Source organism: Olea europaea, chromosome 11 (assembly GCF_002742605.1).
Source record: "Olea europaea var. sylvestris chromosome 11, O_europaea_v1, whole genome shotgun sequence".
Taxonomy (NCBI): Eukaryota; Viridiplantae; Streptophyta; class Magnoliopsida; order Lamiales; family Oleaceae; genus Olea; species Olea europaea.
In genome coordinates this window covers 14,292,955-14,315,241 of record NC_036247.1, presented here as the reverse complement: position 1 = coordinate 14,315,241, position 22,287 = coordinate 14,292,955, and the positions used below count along the sequence as shown (strand labels likewise).

The 22,287-nt window shown below is 34.6% G+C and overlaps 1 protein-coding gene and 2 pseudogenes across 1 annotated transcript; 1 reads left to right on the top strand and 2 right to left on the bottom strand.

The window, feature by feature from the left end:
* Positions 1-1,885: 1,885 nt before the first annotated feature.
* LOC111404503 lies at positions 1,886-3,008 on the bottom strand (annotated as a pseudogene).
* A 1,795-nt stretch (positions 3,009-4,803) lies between these two features.
* LOC111404502 lies at positions 4,804-7,556 on the top strand. The gene is made up of 4 exons (XM_023033298.1): positions 4,804-5,414; positions 5,496-5,595; positions 5,848-5,908; positions 7,480-7,556. The coding sequence occupies exons 1-4, from the start codon at positions 4,804-4,806 to the stop codon at positions 7,554-7,556; spliced, it is 849 nt and encodes a 282-aa protein (XP_022889066.1).
* LOC111403515 lies at positions 7,340-11,471 on the bottom strand (annotated as a pseudogene).
* Positions 11,472-22,287: the final 10,816 nt, after the last annotated feature.

Below are 22,287 nucleotides of genomic sequence, written 5' to 3'. Positions count from 1 at the left end.
ACATCACTCGTCCATCTCCATTCCCATATATTATTTTCATTCAATTCGAAATCACCGAAATAATAGACCGGAATTATCATATCTGTATGACGATATAAAATTTTTAAATCAATTATAACAACAAAAATTCAAATATTTATTTATATAATCAACTTGTAATTAAAATTATAAGACAATTGCTAAAACAGAAATTAATAATAATAAAAAAATTCGTACAACAGTCGGGGAAAAACAGCCGACTGTTGGCTATTTAACAGCCGACTAACAGTCGATCGTCAGCTTTAAGACAGTCGTCTGTCGACTGTTAGACGACTGTCTAGCAGCCGACTCTGCTGTCTAACAGTCTTTGTTAATATCCCACAGTTGATTGTCGGACTGTTTATTTTACGTATGACTTTTTATTTTTTTATGATTTTAAAGAAAAAATTATAGGTTTGTTAAAAAAAAATTTACTAACTACTGTGTTATTTAACTACTCAAACGTACACTAATTTACTGAAATCGAAATTAAGCATGTGTAAATATACTTACCGATTTGAAGTAATTGATCTAAAAAAAATTCTGGATTCGGCGTTTGAAAGTTTTTTTGATATTTTGAGGTTCAAGCTGATAAAAAATGATAGCTTTTCTGTGTTCGAAACTCGTTCTGCAGTTTTATAAGTGAGGAAGTGTTTGGTTTTCAATTATTAACTAAAAGGATAATAATGTCTTTTAAACTATCCAATATTTTGTAATTATATAATATATTTATACCCTGTTTGTGCCATATTTTTGGCTCATTTTAATGAAAAATTGGACCGTTTGGTCCTGCAACTCTGTGACACCTATTAAAGAGTCACATGGTAGAAATATATATTCTTTCCTCCTTTGCCCTTCTACTGCTTTCCCAGAACACTTCGTCTCCAGACTCTCTCTAGTGACTAAAGTCCCATTTTCGTCTCCAGCAACGCCTTCTGCAGAAGACCCTCCATTCATTTGCGTGATTTTCGCAAAGGTCACCGGGAAGTGACCATCAACAGACAATGGAGTAAGAATACAAGGTACCGTCCGAGATTCATTTTCGTCTGGGCGTGCGTTCGTGTTCCCAGTCTGCACAAATTCTTTTTGTTTGGCAAAAAGTCAGTAGTCCAACGCCGGCATCCCTGCTGCCTCTGGTTGAAATCGACGACAAACTTCATGGATCCACACTCTACTGAGGTAAGCCGATGGCTAAGCACACCATTTACGGTTCATATTTTACTTTTGCTTTTTCCGACCACTTGGCGCTCCTTCTCTGTAGATGGGCTTCGACCTACAGCAAGAATTTTCCGATGCACGAGTTCTTGCAAACAGGGGCTTAGAATCAAGAAGAAACGCGAGGTGGAAGCGACAGAACGGATGACGTTCATAGCAGCTTGTGAAACTGCCACTGCTGAAGGTCATCGCCATGGCAGGTGTTTCACGAAACAAGGCTGGGAGCGTGTGGTTGCATTATTCAATTCGTCGTCCGGCCACAATTGGACAAAACAATAACTCTGCAACCATTGGGATAAAATGCGTCGTGACCACAAACGCCTCCGCGAACTCTTATCCTGCAGCGGGGTCGAGTACGATCTGCCAACGGGTTACATTGTAGCATCCGAGAAGTGGTGGACGCGAAAAATCAGGGTAAGGCGCCGGTTTTGAATTTGCAGCGTTTGTAACGTTTCCATTAATCACCACAACCTACAACCCAGACACAAATCGATGTGCCTTGCAACTATATGGTAGTTTGTTGTTGTTTATTTGAGCATGCACATACCATGTTGTTGCCGGAAATTAAACTGAAGTTGTTAATCTTGCATGCCATATGAAATGCAAACAAGGTTCTGATTTCGGCTTTTGTTATTTCTCTGCTTGTGTACTTTCATTTGCTCTAATATTTGATAACAACTTTAACACAGCTAGGATGCTTCACATACTCCCATGCCTTGTTAATTTCTTCGAGTGAAACTTCATGGGTCAATAGTTCATCCAGCTGTTCAAACAACATTTTTTTTCAGTCCATGTACAAAAAGGCATAATCAATTATTTTAAGGAAGTGACGAAAGTGTGTTTTCTTTTTTCAACAACTTAAATTTTTAAACGAGGTGATTCAATCAATAAAGCTTCTAGATTTCATCATGAAACTCGAAATGGTTTATACCTTATTTATGCATTTCTCAACTATTTTAAGAAGGTCTGTTTGAGGTCTTACTCCACCATAAATGGACCCTTTAATTGTCCTATCACACAAGATTGGAATGTATTCGAGCTCCCCACTCAAACGAAGTCCTGCACTAATGAAAACTATTGTCCCAAGTCCCTGTTTAAATGACACGGTTAAAACGAAATTAGTCTTATGTTATGATCAATAGGAAAAGCCATTACTGATATTGAAATTGACAGAAATATTTGAGGAATTTTACCGCTTTGGATCCCTCAATTGCTTCATTTAGCAGCTTTGGAACTCCAGTGCAATCATAACAGTAATCCACCCCCAGTCCACAAGTAGTTTCTTTGATCAATTCTGATATAGGTTTATCAAATTCTTTTGGATTGATAAATTCGGTCCTTGTATACCATGTTGTAACTAATTGATTCTTGCGTTTAGTTGGTTAAACACTATAGTTAGACAATCAGTTAAGCGGGTTACAATTAGTTAGAATTAATGAAACTGTTACTTGTAATCTGGTAGTCATTATAACTGATGTATATATATACACTTGTTGTATATCTCTTGATCTGTGGCTATAAATAGAACCACGAGGGCTGAGAATAGAATGTGAGCAAGAGGGGAGCATTTTCTGTTGAGAGAGTGAGATTGAGAGAGAAAAGTCTCTGTAGACAATCTCTGAAACTTCCTGTGACTCGATTGAGTGATGAGTTCTTTGTTTTCTAAAACCATCACTATGTAATATCCTCTTGAATGGCAGATTGAACGTGAAAGAAAATCCTTGCAAGTTGGTTGATGAAAATTTGTCCCAGAAACATGAAATTCTGGAGTCCATTAATCTGATTTTTGCCGAGTTTCTTTCCTACCAGGATATGTTTGTCTATAGCATATTTCAATTTTCATTTTTTTTTTTGCATTCATTACTGCAGGAGAACAAAGACTACAAGGATTTCAAGGACAAAAATGTGAGCGAGATTTACATCCGCTATCGCATGCTATTTGGTGAAAGCTACGACGGTGACAAGTATGCAACGACCCCGAGCCTGTTGTCTAGAACGGGTTTAGCTGTGTTTGAGAATAGTGCAGCAGGGGACCACTTGGATGACATTCCCGTTGACAGAGAGGGCAGCAATTCTAGCGATGAGGGGGACGGTGGAACTGGTCCAGCAAGTATGAACACTTCGAGTGCTCGAAGTGGTGAGAAACGACAATCGTCCACGAAGGGACGAAAGGGGAAGCACAAGAAAATTTCGGCCCGTGATCTCTCATTTTCCGTGGAACGAGCGACCATTGCAGAAGTGGCCGCAAAGCTCAATAGCGTCATACATGATAACGAGAACGTCGGGGCCGCATGTATCGAGGAGTTGTTTGCGGTAGGACGGCTACAGCGTCGCACCCCTCTGTATTTCTATGTATGCACACTCCTGGCGCAGAAACGCTATCGGGATATGTTATCTGTCATGAGAGATGCGGACGAAAAGTTCGAATGGATTGAATGGCAGTTCAATGAGCGTGGCAAATCACTCCACTAGGAGTTCACTGTTTGCTACGTACTTATGTAATACTATAGTGGTGCACCCCGAACATTTAATTTTTCTTGTACTTTTACCTGCTCATAAATGGACGGTTTGGACACTTGTGTTTGTACTAATGTTATGTAGCTACTATTGTCAATATGTGTTGCTTACTGTTGTGATGTGCTTTGGCTGATTGTGGAAGGCGGGTTCGGGTGAGAAGTTGGAAATAATTTGGGCCAATAAAACCATATGAATGCATGGTCGAGTCATGGAGTTCAATATGATGGAGGTAATAAGCTGAAAGACCGAGATTTCATGAAGGTGGAGGAAGCCAAGCAAACTGGGAGCAATTTTGCCAAATCTGTAAAACCCATTACTCTCAACGTTGATCAAGTTAAATTAAAGGAGAAATTGAAGAATAATAAAGGAGAAACATATTACTCTCAAACCTTGATCAAGTTAATAGAATTTATTCTTAGGAGTCTAGTTACGTTTCTACAATAGTTTAGGAGTTTAATTCCAATTTTAATTAGGTTTAGGGAATGTTAGTATAAATAGGATTATTCATTGTATTTTTTTACAACTTGTATTATGTTGCGTATTTTACTCGTGTTGAATAGCATGTCCTATATATGTACTCATTTTGCAGGGAATCTTACAACCCATTTTTGCTGTATAACATGTCTCCAATCATGCAGCCTTTGTCTTTTTTGTTTTCATTCACCCAATCAATTAGCCCACTTGCTACAATGAGGCAAACTTGGCTTTTGCATTCCCCTATATAAATGAATGTCCCCCAATGGGTGGCCAAGAACCTTATTGCGATAACGTGTTCCTGGATTGGTGGTACGCTATGGGTGATCTGAGCTTTGATTGCGTGCTACAACCAGGATCCGACGTAGAAGAAGAGCTCGAGGATGAGTTGTTTGACTGTCTTGCGAATGACGTGACAACTTGGGTCACATTTTCAGCCGTTGCAGGGATCGATGCTCGAATCTATTATCGCACACAGCGAAATCGGGTGCGATGATTCCCGTTCTTCAGAAATGAGCACATGTTCATGATGGAGGCTGTGAGCGGGAATGGAAAGATGTGTGCTACCAAGAGTTCTGAATGTACCCACCAATGTTGCGCCACTTTACACATTTGCTGCGAGACGAATATGGTTTAACAAGTAGCCAGCAGATAGATATCTACAAGAAAGTTGGTATGTTTCTGTGCATACTTGCACACGGAAAGGGATATCGGCAGGTGACAACGATTTTCAATCACTCTTTGCAAACTGTCTGTCAATTCTTCAAAGAGGTGCTACGTGCCGTCATGTCGCTATCTGAACGTATTATACGACCGACGCATAACTACAATGACGGTGTCGAGCCACACAAGCCGGACCCGAACAAGCATCCACTATTTCAGGATTGTATTGGGGCTATTGACGGAACACACGTGCGAGCCATGCTCCCACGTCACGAACGAGTGAACTTCATTGGTCGAAAAGGAATACCAACCCAAAATTTGTTGGCCGCATGTGATTTCAATTTATGTTTCACATTCGTGCTTGTTGGTTATACCGGGAACATGCATGACGCACGGATTTTAGCTCATGCTATATACAGCCCGGAGATAGAATTTCCGCAGCCAGCAACGGGAAAGTATTATTTGGTGGATTTCGATTTTGCTCATCGGCCGGGGTATATGGCCCCGTACAAAGGTTCAGACATACTGTATTACTTTTAGCAGTTTCGCGACGAACGAACAGGTCAGCATCTTAGGTTTTGAAATGCTCGTGAGAAGTTCAACTTCAGGCACTCTTCGTGTAGGAATGTCATTGAACGTGCATTTGGTGTGTTGAAGCAGAGATGGAAAATCCTTGATCGTATGCATAGTTACTTGTTCCCAACACAAGTTGCAATTGTCGAATTTTGACATTTTTTTTCTTTTTTTTTTTCATTTACATTGTGTTCGGTTCGGGGGGGTGTCTTCGTTATTCTGAGATTTTATTTTTTTATTTTTTTGCAAATGTCTAAGCAATTAAAATGGTCACCTAAAAATCTTGGAAGTGGTTGTATCTGTCTTCATTGTGTTTAATAATGCAAAAATATAGCCGACACTTTTGACTATTCTTTGCTAACTTTTGTGACTGTCTTCATAATGCAGCTTTCTGACTATTTTTTGCCTACTTCTATGACTTTCCACAATTTGCTGACACTTTCACGTGGTATGGGCAAAATTGGAAATTTTATGCTTCTTGACTGCTGCAACGTCTGATAAGTGCACTGTACAAGGGCCCACCATCACAGTTGAAACGGTCGAATTTTTCATTAAAATGAGTCAAAAATATGGCACAAACAGATGTTTAAGGGCATCTATGTCTTTTACCATTCAAGGTGTTAATGTAATAATTTTCAAGTTTTTAAAAGTCAAAGTGAAAATAAGAACTTTTAACTAGGTCAATTTTAAAAGTACCCCATTTATTAGTCAATTCCTCTTGCTATTTTTCTGCCATCTTCTGCTCTCTTATTCACCTCTTCAGCGGAGGGGGTGCTCCTAGATAAGATTTTAGTATTTTTATCTTTTTAATATCGTCCAATATTGTGTCGCCTTACTAAATGTGTTTCATACAGTAGGGTCTAGGCTGATCTTAAAAATAGTGCATCTTAACATCCGCTTTGCATCATTATCCGAGAAATTTCCGAGTTTTGGACCGAAGAAGCAATATTGTTCAATATTATCAAACCAGCTTATAAGCATAGCCAAACAATCTATGTATGCAATTCAAACAACATTTCACATTAAACTGAATTTTTACAATTTTGTGACATTAAACAATGTATATGCACTTCTGCATTTTGTTACGTTGTACAAAACATTCATTCATTTCACGATGAATAGCTTCGTTTTATTCTGACCTTATAGTTGCAACTTAAGCTTCAACAGAATTAAGCTGGGAGAATTGGTTGACTTCTCTTTTACGTTGTTCAGTAGGGGATTAGACAATATTGGGTTGTCATAAATAGGAAAAACAAGTCAAAATATTTTCCGGATTTCAAATTTGGAACTCTTTATATAAAAATAATAAATTTCATCCCCATCAAAGTCTAGGTTAATTATTCTCCGTTTTACTTGGTGAACAGCTTTTAAAAGCTGTACACTCGCAATTATTTTATTCATGTGGACTCCCTCAACATGTGAGGGAGCTATACACCATGATATAAAAGTGATTTTTTTCCATTTTTCTCTTACTCTCGAAATGTAGTAAGTCGATTTATATGTATTGGATATTGTAGTAGATGTAGGTGAAATTATGTCTAGTACCTCGTCTTCATTTTTAGTGATATATACGGATAGTGTGAGGAATCCAAAAGAATATTGGATTGCAACTTAAAATTTATGAAATATACTGATAATTTAAAAAATATATATATATGCACTGTTATAGTTAGTTCCGCAATTATACAAAAAGTAATAGAAAGAAACCTAAAATTTTCTAACTTGGTGTAGTTGCCTTTGGCAAAATTTATGAATCATTTTTCAACAACACATTTCAATTAATTTACTTATTTACTGTTCATTTATATCTTTTCGTAAATTTACCGTCAATTTTTTTTTTTTTTCCAAGGACCACCCACCCTGATAAATTCAATAAGGATTGATTGAACTAATTGTATTTGATGGAATCAGCAATAAAATTCATTTATAAATAATACATAGCAATCCTAAACTACAGTTGTGATATAACCCTTTTCTCGGTCTATAAAACATTTCTTGTCCAACTATAAAATATGATAGGAAGAAGCCGGACTGACAGAAGAGAACTGACCGATGCTTTGACACCCACTCACAGCATGCGGGCCCGACCTGAATAAAAAATTTCAAAAAAAAGTGGCCCCCACCCATGTTGTGAATATAGGTCAAGCCTTCTGTCATTTTTTTCTGTCACTGCAGCATGGTCTTGATACGATAATGTATATGAAATTCTCTATTGGGTAGCTTTTCGACTCCCTGCAAATGGACGTAAAAATGAATTACACAGAGTTCAGCAAAAAGTAAATTTTTTAACTGAAATCCCAAAGAGAGAGACTGTGTAACTTTTAGACAAGTTACTAAAAAGTAACAATCATGCTTACAAATTAATGCTTGTATGCTAATTAAAGCGACGTCCTATCAGAAAGGTAAAGCTTAGTACATTATTTGCCATTATGTTTCCTCAGTCCATCCAACACCATGTTGTCTATGGTTCAACTGATTAATAATAATAGACAAAATGAAGTTTCAATAAGCTCATCATGTCCTCGTTTCATTGGTGGTTTCAACATTGTTGGACCGCATAAATAACAGGTCAGCAGATTCGGTGGTATATAGACGATGGCCGGTTTGAATTTAACGAAACAAACACATTTGATCTCTCATTCTTATCTTATTTAAGTCGAGCAGATGTGAGAACACATATAAAGGCGAAAAAGACGGGCTCCATGATGTTGAAAGTCACAAACCATGTGGCTCAAGCATCACGCCGATGTTACAGCTCTAGAACGAAGAACTAAAATTTCCACCCAAAAGAGGGGGAAAAAAAAAAAAAAACAATAGACCACTCAAATGATTTCGGTAGATCAAGGAGATATTTTAAGGTTTAAAAGCTTTTTTCGAAGGCAAGATGAAACAGAGGAAGGATAACAGTTTGATTCTTGTAAGGCCAAAAGCAGCGTTGATGTAACTCTGAAGTTGACACCAAAAAACTACACCAGACTACTTGATCTAATAGTGATGCAAAGATTCATTTTGCCACCAAGAGAAAAAGGAAAGGAAGAGAAAACAGAAAGGACAGAAAGTGATAGGGACAAAAAAAAAAAAAAAAGTACCTTTCAGCTTAAGCGGTCGATTAAAAAAATATCTGAGATCGCTATAATCTAATAGAGTTCAGTATGGACTTTTGTCCAGAAGAAGTTAGGAATCGTTTTGTGATGAGAATCATATGCATTATTGCAAGTGGCGAGAAAGGAGAGTAATTTCCATTACTTTAGTAAACTGCAATAAAAGAAAGTTATTCTAAAACTAGCGATGCTTGACCTTCAGAATCTACAATTAAACAAGCACATGATGTATTACATGAAATATGCACGATAACAATGTTTCTTTTGACTAATTGCAGAAAAAACGTGTGCGCAACAACAAAGATTTACACTTAGGTTGATTCTTTTATGGCACATCCACAAAAATAAGCTAAAACTATTATACCTCGTCAAGTTGTGTTTAGTATTGCTTACCAAATATGCTTTTAGTGTGACAAGACAAGAATCATGAACAAGCTTCAAAGTTGATGGCTGAACTCAATAATTCAGAAATATTCGATGGAGCTCAAGAATTATGTTTTAGAGCTCGATTATCAATTACTGAATGGAATTAGAGGCAACCAATTCCACACATTCTTTTATAGTGGCTACAAATTTGAAAATAGATTTTCCGAAACTTTTTATGTGGTCCAAACTTTTTGAAATTTATGCAGCTGGGGTTTGAAGAATCATGATCTTTCGATGATAAAATTCAACAAAACACTGTTAAACACTTATGTCGATTTAGTAGGGTTTAATTTCTAACAAAATCGGAGCCATGAAAAGGTCACAGTGTGGAGGATACCATCTCGTCATATGAAAAAATCACTGAGCAGATGAATGAAAGTAAAAGGTGTTGAACTTCTTACCTCTAATATCCGCCCCAACGAACCTGGATAAAACTAGCTGCTTATTTTCTCTATCCGTCTCTTCTATAGGGAACACAATAAAAAAGCTAAGGGAAGAAGGAGAATATTAAAGAAAGACAAGACCTGAAAAGTACGAGAAAAAGATATCATTAGACTGATTGAAGCAGTTCCTCAACTGAGTCATTATGTGCATGTTTAGTACATGGTATTGGGGAGGAGCCAACAGTATACTAAACAAGATTTTAGTACTTTCAAATCCTCCCTACTAAACATACAATACATGATTCAGGCCAAACTAGAAAAGGAAAATGATGCAGAAAACAAACAGCAGACAAGTTCGTGTAAAATTAGATATTTACTTACGTTTTTCTTTGAAGCAGAATAATCCATGCGTGGAAGTGGAAGTGGAAGATAACCTTGTGATGATAAAGCTGTTCCAATATCATAAACTAGAGTACCATTAGGATAATACAACCCATAATTCCTCTCTGACGTTGGACCGGGCTTTAAATCCTCATTAAAAAGTGCAAAAACATAGATGTCGACTGGGACTGACGGCTTCGCTGGAGTACCTTGATTTTGCTGTATCCTGTTCAGCAAGTTAGTGTTGTACAATCTAGCATTATCTGCAGAAGCGCCTACCTCATTCGGGTCCCCCTCAGATGGCCATCCTGTCTCAGAAACTTGAACTCTTATATCTGTATGTCCGAATGCTTTGATTGCCATATAAACAGCATCAATTTGAGCATATAACATGTTGTCGTATTTCAAGTTCGTACCCGGATCTTTCATCCCAGGATTAGGCTCGAAAAGTACATACTATAGTGAAACCTGACCAGGGTTATCTTTGTATGCAAAAAAGGGATACGCATTTATAAGGAATGGTGATCCCGTCTGTGAATGGAAAACTAGTATGCGCTGGAAGTACTCGAGGAGATCTTGTCGAAATGCGCCTGCAGAAGGAGGGAAAGAGTTACCTAAGATTCCAATCGAGTGGGCCGTTGTCACATATACCTCCTTGCTTAGCCCAAGATTTGCAAGAGAAGCATATATTGTCTGCATAGCTGGTAGCAGATTAGACATTAATTGAGTATCGTTGCCCGTGAGTATCTCGTTTCCAACAGTGATGCAAGAGATCTTGGTCTGAGAAATATAAGGTTGAACATGCTGTTGAATCCATGTCTGGGCTTGAACAGGATCTGTCATCTTCTCAAGATACTCGTTCCCTAGTCCAATTATAAATTCGACATTGGAATTGGCGAATGCAGTCAACACATTTGGATTCGCATCGTAAAGCTTCACTCTGCTCATGTTGAGAGATTTAAGGAGATATACCACATGGGGCGGCGAAGGAAGATTATTCGCAATTTGACCATAATTAATGCCAATTCCATGGCCTAGGGTACTAACAAACGAATCTGAATAGAGTGGGAAGATTGTGAGGCAACAAATGTACAATACACAACAAATGAACGAAATTCCTCACTGAGAAATCAAAAGAATATATGAGTAAATTACTTAATTAGGTAGAAAATAACTTATTTCTATCTCTGACTCGAATAATTCCCACAAACAACACTTGTAAGTCTGAATTTGTCAATAATTTAAATAGAGTAACAGACACATCATCCAAACAAATTCCTATGCTTTAAATAGCAAGAATCTGCAGTCATTAAATTTTATGATGCTGCTGAATCAACTGCTTATATCAAAAATTTCCACTAAAGAACTATGAATTTCATTCATAAAGAACACAGAATCAAGAAAATCTGAATCCTGAACAAAATTTCTGTCACCTATTTGAGCAAAACACTATCAATTCAGATAAAAAGCGATAAAATCTGTATATTGACTAACTATATTCTCTGTTAGCTAATTCAGCAAAAGAAGCAGAGACAGAAAAAAATTCAAGCTGAAAAACAGAATAGCCCATTACATGCACATGTATAATTACACAGTTTTTCTTGAAATAAAAGTTTAAAAAACAAAAGACTGACAAGAACCTGAATATGTGAGGAGCAGAAGAAGAACCCTGAAAGCGGTGGCCATTGCTCTATTAAAATATCGGCCACGGCGGTGCAGTATGGGCGTTTCTCTCTATGTATAGTGTAACTTTACGCTGCAACGCATGAATTAATTGTTCCAGTGATCACCGAAATTAAGTCCATGTCTTTGATTGGCCATTAAATTTTAAAATATCGAGTTTTGGTAACTAAACTTGAATCTATATCTTTAATTGGTCATTGAAGTTTAAAATGCCAAATTTTGACCACTAAACTTTGAAAAATATCAATATTTGGTCATTGAACTTAGGTCTATATCTTCGATTGCTCACTAAAGTTTAAAATACCGGGTTTTGATCACTGAACTTAGAAAAATATTATACATTACTTACTGAACTTTGAAAAATATTGTACATTACTTACTGAATCTTGAAAAATGTTGTACATTATTCATTATAAATTCGATATTTTTCAAAGTTCAACAGTTATGCTGGTGAGTAATGTACAACATATTCCAAAGTTCAGTGGCCAAAACTCAATATTTTAAACTTTAGTGAACAATCAAAGACATTAACCTAAGTTCAGTGACCAAAACTCGACATTTTTCAAAATTTAGTAGTAACTCTACATTTTAAAGTTCAACGACCAATTAAAGACATAGACCTAAGTTCAATAATCATTGAAACAATTAACTCGCAACAAAGCATATATATAAAGTCGTTCTTGCCCCCTTTTTTCCTTTTAATTCGTTTTAAATACGTATAATTATTCACAATTTTGATAATTTTTTAATCACATACTCAGTAATTAAAAATTTAATTTTAACTTAAGACAGGGCAAAATTTTATATAATATGAAAATGTATAAGCAGAAGGTTTTTAACATTTTTGTGATGATAAGGTTGTCACTTGGTAAAGATATTTTGTATATGTTCTCGAGTTTCTATTTCCACATTTCTGCATTAATTCTTTGCTCTTTTTGATGTTCAAAGTGTTAAAATATGACAAGAAGAAAGCAGGAAGGAAGCTCGTTGCCAGCAGAGATTCCAGTAAAGTCAAAGAATTGCCAGCTACGCATTGAATTCTAGAAGAATCAGCTAAAGGAATTTGTGTGTGTGTGTGTGTGTGTGTGTATATATATATATATTAGGATCCAAATCAGTTATGAGTGGAAGAATTAATTTTTGGTTGGAACCGTTTTGTACAGCTAGTGTAGAGTTTGTTAAGAATATTCCTTTTCTTCAATTATATAAGGGCACTAGCAATTTGTATTTTGAAATGAAAGAGAATACACAGTAAAACATTCTCCCCCTTGTGTAATTCGTTCCCTTTTGTTGGCTTTTCTTTTATGGTATCAGAGCAGTACTCCATTGGAATTCCACTCTGGAACATTAAAGCCCTTGCAACATTTAGGATATGTTGATGTTTTCTCTCGACTATAGTATTTTATTGGGGGGTTTCTACACAAGATTTTTGGTGGAGGATACCCTTTTCAGAGTAGAAATGTTTCATTTCGAATTCACTTCCGTTGTCAGTCCTAATTATTTTGATTTTGGAATCAAACTGATTTTCAATCATTGCATAAAATTTCTGTAAAACATTAGTAGCACCTGATTTAAACTTAGCAACATTAACCAAGTATATCTACTAAAATCATCTACAATGCTAAGGAAATATCTCGACCCACCATAAGCCGTTTCATTACAAGGTCCCCATAAATCACAATGGATTAACTCAAAATATTTCTGAAACCTATGCTTACTAATGGGGAAGGGCAACCTATGCATCTTTGCTAGAGGGCAGATAGGGCAAGGTGTTTTGGTATTAGCTTCCTTAGGTAGATGATTAAAATTTAAAAGGTCTAATCTGGAATCTGAAGGGTGTCCTAATTTGTAGTGCCAGATATTGGTGACTTCCTGGCTGCAGACGACAGAAGCTGATTTGGTGGATTTCTTGGCTAGAAAAGGTAGAAAATCATCCAAGGCTGTAGAGGAGACTCTATTTTGCATTTGGTGGTATAGGCCATTTCTCACTTCACCCATTCCAGTCATCTTCCAAGTGGAAAGGTCCTGCACAAAACAAGTTTCAGGAAGAAAAATGAGACAACAATGTGAGGTTTGTGACAATTTTCTGGCAGATATCAGATTGAAACAGAAGGAAGGTACACATAGAACATCATATAAGATTAGCCTTTCACTTAATTTAACTGTTCCAATATGAGTGACTCTAACAAAGTCCCCATTTGGGAGAGCAACTGAGTGATCGATTTTTGCCTTGATGGTGATGAAGAAGGTTAGGGAATAGGTCATATGATCAGTTGCCCCAGTGTCCACAATCCAAGCAGTGTCATAAACATTTCTTGGTTTTGTGTTGCACACAGAAAAACAAAGAGAAATACCAGAGATCTTTGGAATGTCAACATCATTTGTAGAGGAAGGTATGCAAGTTTTCACTTGGTTGGCTAAGGATGTGAAAAGCTGGTTGTTCTGTGGTTTGAGCAAAGCCATCAGCTGTGCATATTGCTCTTGAGTTAAAGACATTTGGATGTTGCTGCTCTTGGCTAGGCTGCTTAAGAGTGACTGCTTGATTGGCAGAGGATGCAGTGACTTTAGTTTTTCCATATAACTTGTGCCCCGGTGGATAGCCATGTAACTTGTAACATTTATCAGTTATGTGACCAGGCATGTTACAGTAATTACGTGCTGGTTTGTTTGAGTTGGCTTTGAAACATCTCTCAAGGGAATGCCCAGGCATTTTGCAAAAAGAACAGTAGTATTTTTCTGATGCATCAAATTCTGTTTTCCTGCATCTCTGATAGTAGCCTTTGCCATGAGGGCCATAGTATCATTGACAGGGATATCCACAGAGATTTCCCTTTTCTTTTCTTCTTGTTGAACAATTAAATATACTTCATTGAGACTGGGAAAGGGCTTGATCAGAAGGACTTGGGCCTTAAGACTCTTGTATGAGTCATTAAGTCCCATAAGAAATTTCATCACCCAATCCCTGTCTTGATTGTTCACCACAGTCTTCAGCCCTCCACAAGTACAGTTTGGGATGCATTCATAATTTAACAATTCATCAAGGAGAGTATTGAGTTTTGAAAAATACATACTTACAGAATCCTGGTTCTGCTGTAAACCCACAATGTTTTGCTTTATCTCATAAATTCTGGGCGCATTTTGTTGTGCCAATCGCTGCTCAAGTTCCAGCCATTCCAGCCACAGCTGGTGAGCGGTTTCAACATAAAGTGTGCTTGACTTGATATCTATTGACATGGTGTTCTGTACCCAGGTAATGATAATGTCATTGCAGCACAACCAGTGGTCCATCAATGCAGCTCATAAAGTATTGAAGTATATTAAACGAGCTCCTGGACAGGGTTTGTTTTACTCCTCTACATCTAATCTACAACTCAGATCCTATTGTGACTCAAATTGGGGGGCATGTCCAGATACCAGGAGATCCATCACAGGCTATTGTGTTTTCCTTGGGTCATCTCTAATTTCATGGAAATCCAAGAAACAAAATACCATTTCTAGATCTTCTGCAAAAGCTGAATACTGGGCTATGGCTAGTGTTTATTGTGAGTTAAGTTGGCTTGGGTATTTGCTCCATGATTTGCAAATTGATCATCCTGAAGCGGCATCATTAGCTTGTGATAATCAAGTTGCTCTACACATTGCCGCTAATCCGGTCTTTCACGAAAGGACCAAACACATTGAACTTGATTGTCATTTGATTCGTGACAAAATCGAAGAGGGGAGTATTGCTACTGAACATGTGAGTAGTGATACTCAGATTGCAGACATCTTGACGAAACCTTTGGCGTCGTCATACTTTTATTCTCATTTATCTAAGGTGGGAGTAGAAGACATCCACTCTCTATCTTGCGGGGGGCTGTTAAAATATGACAAGAAGAAAGCAGGAAGGAAGCTCGTTCCCAGTAGAGATTCCAGCAAAGTCAAAGAATTACCAGCTACGCATTGAATTCTAGAAGAATCAGCTAAAGGAATATATATATATATATATTAGGCTCCAAATCAGTTATGAGTGGAAGAATTAATTTTTGGTTGGAACCGTTTTGTACAGCTAGTTTAGAGTTTGTTTGGAATATTCCTTTTCTTCAATTATATAAGGGCACTACTAATTTGTATTTTAATATGAAAGAGAATACACAGTAAAACATTCTCCCCCTTGTGTAATTCGTTCCCGTTTGTTGGCTTTTCTTTTACAAAGCGATGAATAAAATGAGCCCTAAAAAGGGAATATAGGGAGGAGAGACTACTCTTGAATTCACCCGACTCGTTAGTATCCATTTTAAGAACGTTCAGTACTAAAAATTACTAAATGAATAAGTCCTAAATCTCTAGATAATATAATAAGCTCTCCATTTAGAGGTGGCGAAAGGGTCAAATCGTTCAATATTTCGCAAGTCCGACTCTTTTTTATTCTGCCCATGAGCGGCTTTGACTCGTTTTGAAATAAAATATAGATCAAGTCAAACTCATTTTTTTTTTAATGAGTTGGCTCGTCTTAAGCTCGTGGACTATCTCGTCCATTTGGTGGTGATAAAATAAAAGCAGTCCACACATCGCTCTCTCCAGGAGGTTGGCCACCCATGCTTGGTCGATGGTCATCCACAGCTAGGTTTGATTCGATGCTCATGGATCCTTTTAAATTAATTTGGACCAAACAGTCTTTTTTTTTTAAATGGTCTTTTTTAATATAAATCCCACTTTACTTCATTTTTTCCCCATAAATCTCTACATTCTCAATTTATAATTGTTATACGCTTTTTATTAACTCTTTTCGTGTTCAATTATTGTTTCTAAATTTACTGATTTAAATTATTTCTGTCCAATTTTAGCATGGGCGGACCCACATGGGGTCATGTGGGGTCAAATGATCACACGATTTTTGTATTTTTATTTTTTGTTTTTTTTTCACGTCTTATTTTGACGCTTATTAAGGAATAGCAAACGAAGTCGAAATAATACATTATTAATATCATTTTGAAGTGTTCACGAAATGGTTTTTCACTTATGAATGACGTGTGAAATGGTCAACCACAGCAAAAGTTATAGTGCGTCAAAATATGTCATTCCAAACTAGTATTTCGATAATATGCTAACTTTAAAAATTCGCCAGCGATCGTACTCTAGCCGAATTTACAAATCGCTTACGTCACTTAGAAACTTGTTTCGAGAACTACATCGTAATCATATCGAATGATCCAAACAGATATTAAAAATAGTTAAACATACGTCAAACGTACGTGTCTAAAAAGACGTCTAACTCGCATTTTCTTTAAAAAAAATTAATTATTTTATTAACGTTTATTATATTTGCACAACAAATTTCTTAATATAATTTACATCATTTTATTAGCAAATTTTGCATGAAGTATGACGTAAAAAAATTTAGAATCGTTATAGATTAAAAGTAATTTAAATTACTTTCGAATTAAATTTGAATTTCATTTACTTTCTAAATTGAATTTGAATTTTATTTCAATTCATTTACTTCCTACATTTAACTTGATTTACATTGGCTCAACATTTTTCATTGAGGTGGTAAACAAAATTATACAAGTTGCAAAATTCATTTGACAATATTGATAATGATATAATTATATGACGTTTTCAAAATTTCAGGATACGTAAACTACAATTGTAGTAGCATATTAACTTATTTTTATTACGACTATTTTGTTTTAGAAAAATTGCATTTTAATTTTTCACCCCACAATACGAAAAGTCTGGGTTCGCCCCTGAATTTTAGTATAAATTTTATTATTTTACCTGTTTCTTCCATATTATATTCCAAATGGATTACCAAAGACTGTTGAAGCTGGTAACTTCAACTAAATCTTGGGAGCTTCCAGCATTCTGAAAACTAGTTTGCCATTATATCACAATTTCAATGGTTTAAATGATGTTCAAAATTTCAAGTGATTAGGGTAATGACCATGGGAATACGAATCAAATTGATTTGGATGATACAGAAGAAGATGATAAAATGGTGACAGTAGATTCGAGCAATATATGACAAGCAAAGAAAAAGGCTAGGTGTTAGGAACACTTCAAATAGGTGGTTTATGGCTGCAATAGTAGACGGAAAGGTATAGCTCAAAGCACAATGTAAATACTGTAAATAGAAGTCAGCTTTGTAAAACTGTATCGCCACGACTCATCTGAATAGAGACTCCAAATGATACACAGTCACTTATTAAAGTTTAAAAACTAATCAAGGTCAACTACAATTTGGTTCTCCTAGTGCAAATTCTAGTTCTGTTCTTAACAACTGGTTTAATCACAGCAGATAATGCGTGAAAGTATGACAATATTCGTAGCTAGTAGTAAATTTATGGTTAGCATAGGAAAGCGTTTACTCGACCAACTTCATGCAAAAATATCTCTAACGAAAGTAAAATCCTATTCGTGAAAGATTATTCATTAAGATTCTATTAATTAAAAAAAAAAATGTTATAGATAATACATGGTTTAAATAAATATTACATAATTGCTACTACACACTACATAAATAAACAATGGGTAATGCATAAAAAATATTGTTGCATTTCAGGTAATTGGATATCTCCATAATTAAATATTAAAATATTTATTTTAATGAACGTTATTATAAAATTTAATTGTGAAACTAATATACGTAGTTTTTACGTTTGGCAATGCGTCGATAAATATAATAGTAGTTGAAAAATTAGTAGAATGTCTATAAACCCTGATTTTGGTGGTGTACTATTAAATACCCATTTTGTTTGTCATATTTTAAGTTAAATTTCAAAAGATTGACTAAAATTCATAGAGGGACAATTAGAAAAAATTAGATATGTTCTTAACTTTAATACAATCCTCTTGTAGAAAATATACATTCGATTATCTATGTGTACAAAATGGACTGAAAGCAAGAACATTTATCATATGTAGGCCATAGAATGAACTCATCTTATATTACAGTCTTGTGAAAATTCATTACTACTTATTACAATAGCTAACTCTTACACGTTTCAGAATTTGATTTACAATACCATGATTGGCAAATTTCATTTTGTGTGAGAAAGTTTTGGAAAGTTATTTATAATGCTGCGAACGCATTCATGCGTACATTATATGACCAGTCCACTCTTTCTCGCTCATTTTTATTATATTATTAATAATTTCAATGTATGTACTTTATGTTCCATTTTTTCTAATATCATGCTAGCGATAGAGGCTATATGTTTAGAAAATATTGAGAGGAATAGGATATGTTATTTCCATTAGTATTAGTAATGGATTCTACGTTTAATTTAGAGGGCACAAAACATATTGTATGAGCTATACAATAAAAAGAACGTTAAATACATTTGACAGTCCCTCATAGCAAGGGTTATTCCATTGTCACATGATGACAATGATTTATGCAACTACCTTAATTTTTATAAATGTAATGAACATTTCAGTATTTTTCTCTTGCTCGTGGTATGAATATAAGTACATGTGAAATATCTTTAGAATTAGCTATGTGTCTTGCTCATGACATGCTTATTATTTTAGACATACTTAGGTGGTAGAAAACAAACGAGCGCCAATATCCTGTTGTTTCTATTGTGGCATGTGATCTATTAAACAATCTCTATTTATCGCTATGTTTAAATAATAAATTATTTATTATTTTATTTTATTTTATTTTTCATGAACAATTTAAATTGGAAAAAAAAAAAAAAAGGTTTCCTGACAAGTTTGGGGAAGTAGAGGCTAGGCACATTTACTCAATGAGCAGGACAATGTTGGGGCGGATGTGAGGAATTTCGTCATCCATAAAAATGAGTACACCACTTTTCTTTGTCTTGTTTAAAAAAAATAAAAAAATAAAAACAAACAAACAAAATCTTCTCACTCGTTTCATTTTATTATTTATATTAGTCGTTGTCACATACATTGCACAAATTTTGTATTTATCGTATTTTTATTAGCGTATGAATTTTAGTTTTTTGGAATGTTTTTGAAGCAATATGTAGAAATGTTTCCATGATATAAGAAAATAATTGCAAATTATTACTGATTTTTACAATTGCATAATAGTATTTTGTCACATCTAGAAAAAATATGCTTGAATAAGAAATATATGAGTTTATACAAACTATTTTGCTTGTATTGTTGACATTCAATGTTTGACAGTGTCGATATGATTGAGTTGAACCTGAAGATTATGTTTCTAAATTTTTTGTAAGTCAAATAAGTTGAAAAATACTTGCATTTGAAAATTGAAGATTAAGCACAAAGTTTATTATAGAATAACAGTAAATTAATTTATAGAGAAATAATGGATCCATCATCACATACTTTGTGTACCATAAATATCGGAAGTTCGTTATAGCAACTTAAATGCTCAAACATGTATGTGTCACCTATTTAAAGTCGTTTCTCTCTGGCATATTGTGATCAACCTATGGTGAAACATTTTACGTCACCATTTCTTGTCAAAATCGTAGAAACAGACTAGTTGCGATGTGAAGAGTCATAGATTCGAACACGTAGAGTTATAGCAGCTTAAATGCTCAAACACGTATGTGCCACCTATTTAAAGTTTTTTTCTCTCTGACATATTGTGATCAACCCGTGGTGAAACATCTTATGTCACCATTTCTTGTCAAAATCGTAGAAACAGTCCAATTGCGATGTGAAGAGTCATAGATTCGAACACTTCATATAAATTTGGATAGATGTTCTCCACTGAATCTTGAATGTACATACTAAAAAGTAAAATAAAAATGAGCAAAAACTTACAATTTAAAATTGTGGAAACGTGGGTAAAAGAAAACTTATAATTTTGTGACTGTCATTACGCTTGAATATTAGCCTAAAGACAAGATTTCCTTATGGAACGTCTCTTCTTCAAGAACTTCAGAGTCAGGGTGGTATGTATCATAAGTTACTTATAACTGTAAATCGTCAAATATTGAAACATTGAAGGTAGAATTTCCAATATATTCGAACACAATAACATAACCATCTTATAAATTGTGATGGTCAAAGAATTGTTTCCATCCACCAGCTAGATAAATGTCATTGCGAACTCTTTCTAGTTTTATGGTAGCAATTATACCGTCGTATCTAATTAGACGTATTCTGTTGGCAAGTTCACGTCCTCATTCGACAAAAGATCTTGGAAGCAACCATACAATGAAAAATAAAAATATTTTTAGCTGATATATGATTTTATTAGTTTTAAGAAAGTATAAGCATTATAATAAGACTTACCAGTCGAATGTTATGGTTTCAAGAAGCGTCAACAATTCGAAAGAAACGATGTGGTACATCATTGTCTGACATGATAAGGACTAGTGACAGAAAAAACACAAATTTAGCAGTAACAACACAAATTTAAGTTGAGTGAAATAATTACTTCAAAATCAAAAATGTCACGAGCATGAGAAAAAACTTGTAATTTTGTAAATGCATTGTCAAAAAAAATCTGTGTTTTTTCTTCTAGTATATTTATCTCCTATAAACTTACTTTCTTCACTGACTTTTCCCAGGAGGTAATGTCTATAGTATAGAAAATAAAGTTGATAAAATTTGATAAAAGAAAATTACAGACAGAATTTCATTAATCATAATATTATTATATCAAATGATTATATATACATAGGAAAACGTTAAATATGTAGGATTGGAAGTTTCAAATCTCGAAAAATCATCGAATGATTTCAAACATTCAAGTTTTCAATTAGAAGTTATTAAATATAACAAATATAATTTAGTTAAGTAGAGATATTTTTATTAATAGATAAGTATCAAACTTCCAATCTAAGTAAAACTTAAATTAAATAAAACTGACTTTGTTTTGTGGCTGTACATGGAATTTGAGAGATGAAAGGGATTAAATGAAATAATAGAAGAATAAGAAGTGATACCTTCCCGTAAAAAAACATGTATTTTGTTTGGATTTTGTGGCAGGATTATTATTTTTTTTCCATAGGTTACTTTTCTATTTTCATAGCTTACTTTTTTTTTTTTTTTTTTGTTTTTTTTTTTTTTTTTTTTTTTTTCTTGCTTCGAGAATAAAAAAAAGAACTATGTATATATTATACAATTTTATTTAATATTAGATGAGATAGTAAATGATTGTAATAATCACGTGAGCATTTTTGAAAAAAGCCAAAATCACTGCAAAAGTTTTTACCTTGTAGAGATCAATAATTGGAGCTCTCTTTCAATAATACATTTTTGTTAATCAATAATACACTGCAAAAGTTTTTACATTGTAAAGTGCAATCAATAATACATTTCACTATTCATTTATTTCAAACTTGAGCTCTCTTTCAACTGTTTTTCTTTCAAGAAATTACTAATTTGAACAATAATTGTTGTTAATTTTTGGCAATTTCCTTTCGTTGCGATTGTTTGGCAGGATTTTTGGCAGCGTTCTTTCTTTTTCTTTTTGACAGGTTACTTACTTTTTTATTTTTTGTCTTCTACTTATTGTGTTTAATTCTTTTGTTGTTTAGCATTGCAAGGATTCTTTCCCCTTTTTTTGTATTATATTGAAGTTAAACTTATTCTTTTAATAATATTTTTTTATTAGACTTATAGTTTTTTCTAAAAATATAAAATTTATTTTATATTGAATTTCTGAAATACTATATAAAAAATAAAGAAAATTCAATGCTGTAATTTTTTTATCATATCATCATAGTAATCTTTCACTTTAATGCATATTTTGAAGCTAATAAAATAACAAACTAAAAAATTACAGAAGTCAAATTTCAATTATTATAGACAAATATTAGTTGCATGATTTCTAGCCAAAAAAAAAAAAAAAGGTTGCGAACTTCTTCGCAAAATGTGCGGAGTCTTCGCACATGTCTCCGTATAGTGTCGAGAGTTGG

Coding starts and splice junctions, on each gene's coding strand:
- LOC111404502 (XM_023033298.1), top strand. CDS start 4,804: ATGTACCCACCAATGTTGCGCCACTTTACACATTTGCTGCGAGACGAA. Junction 5,415..5,495: donor TACAAAGGTTCAGACATACT/GTATTACTTTTA, acceptor GTTCAACTTCAG/GCACTCTTCGTGTAGGAATG. Junction 5,596..5,847: donor GTTACTTGTTCCCAACACAA/GTTGCAATTGTC, acceptor TTCATAATGCAG/CTTTCTGACTATTTTTTGCC.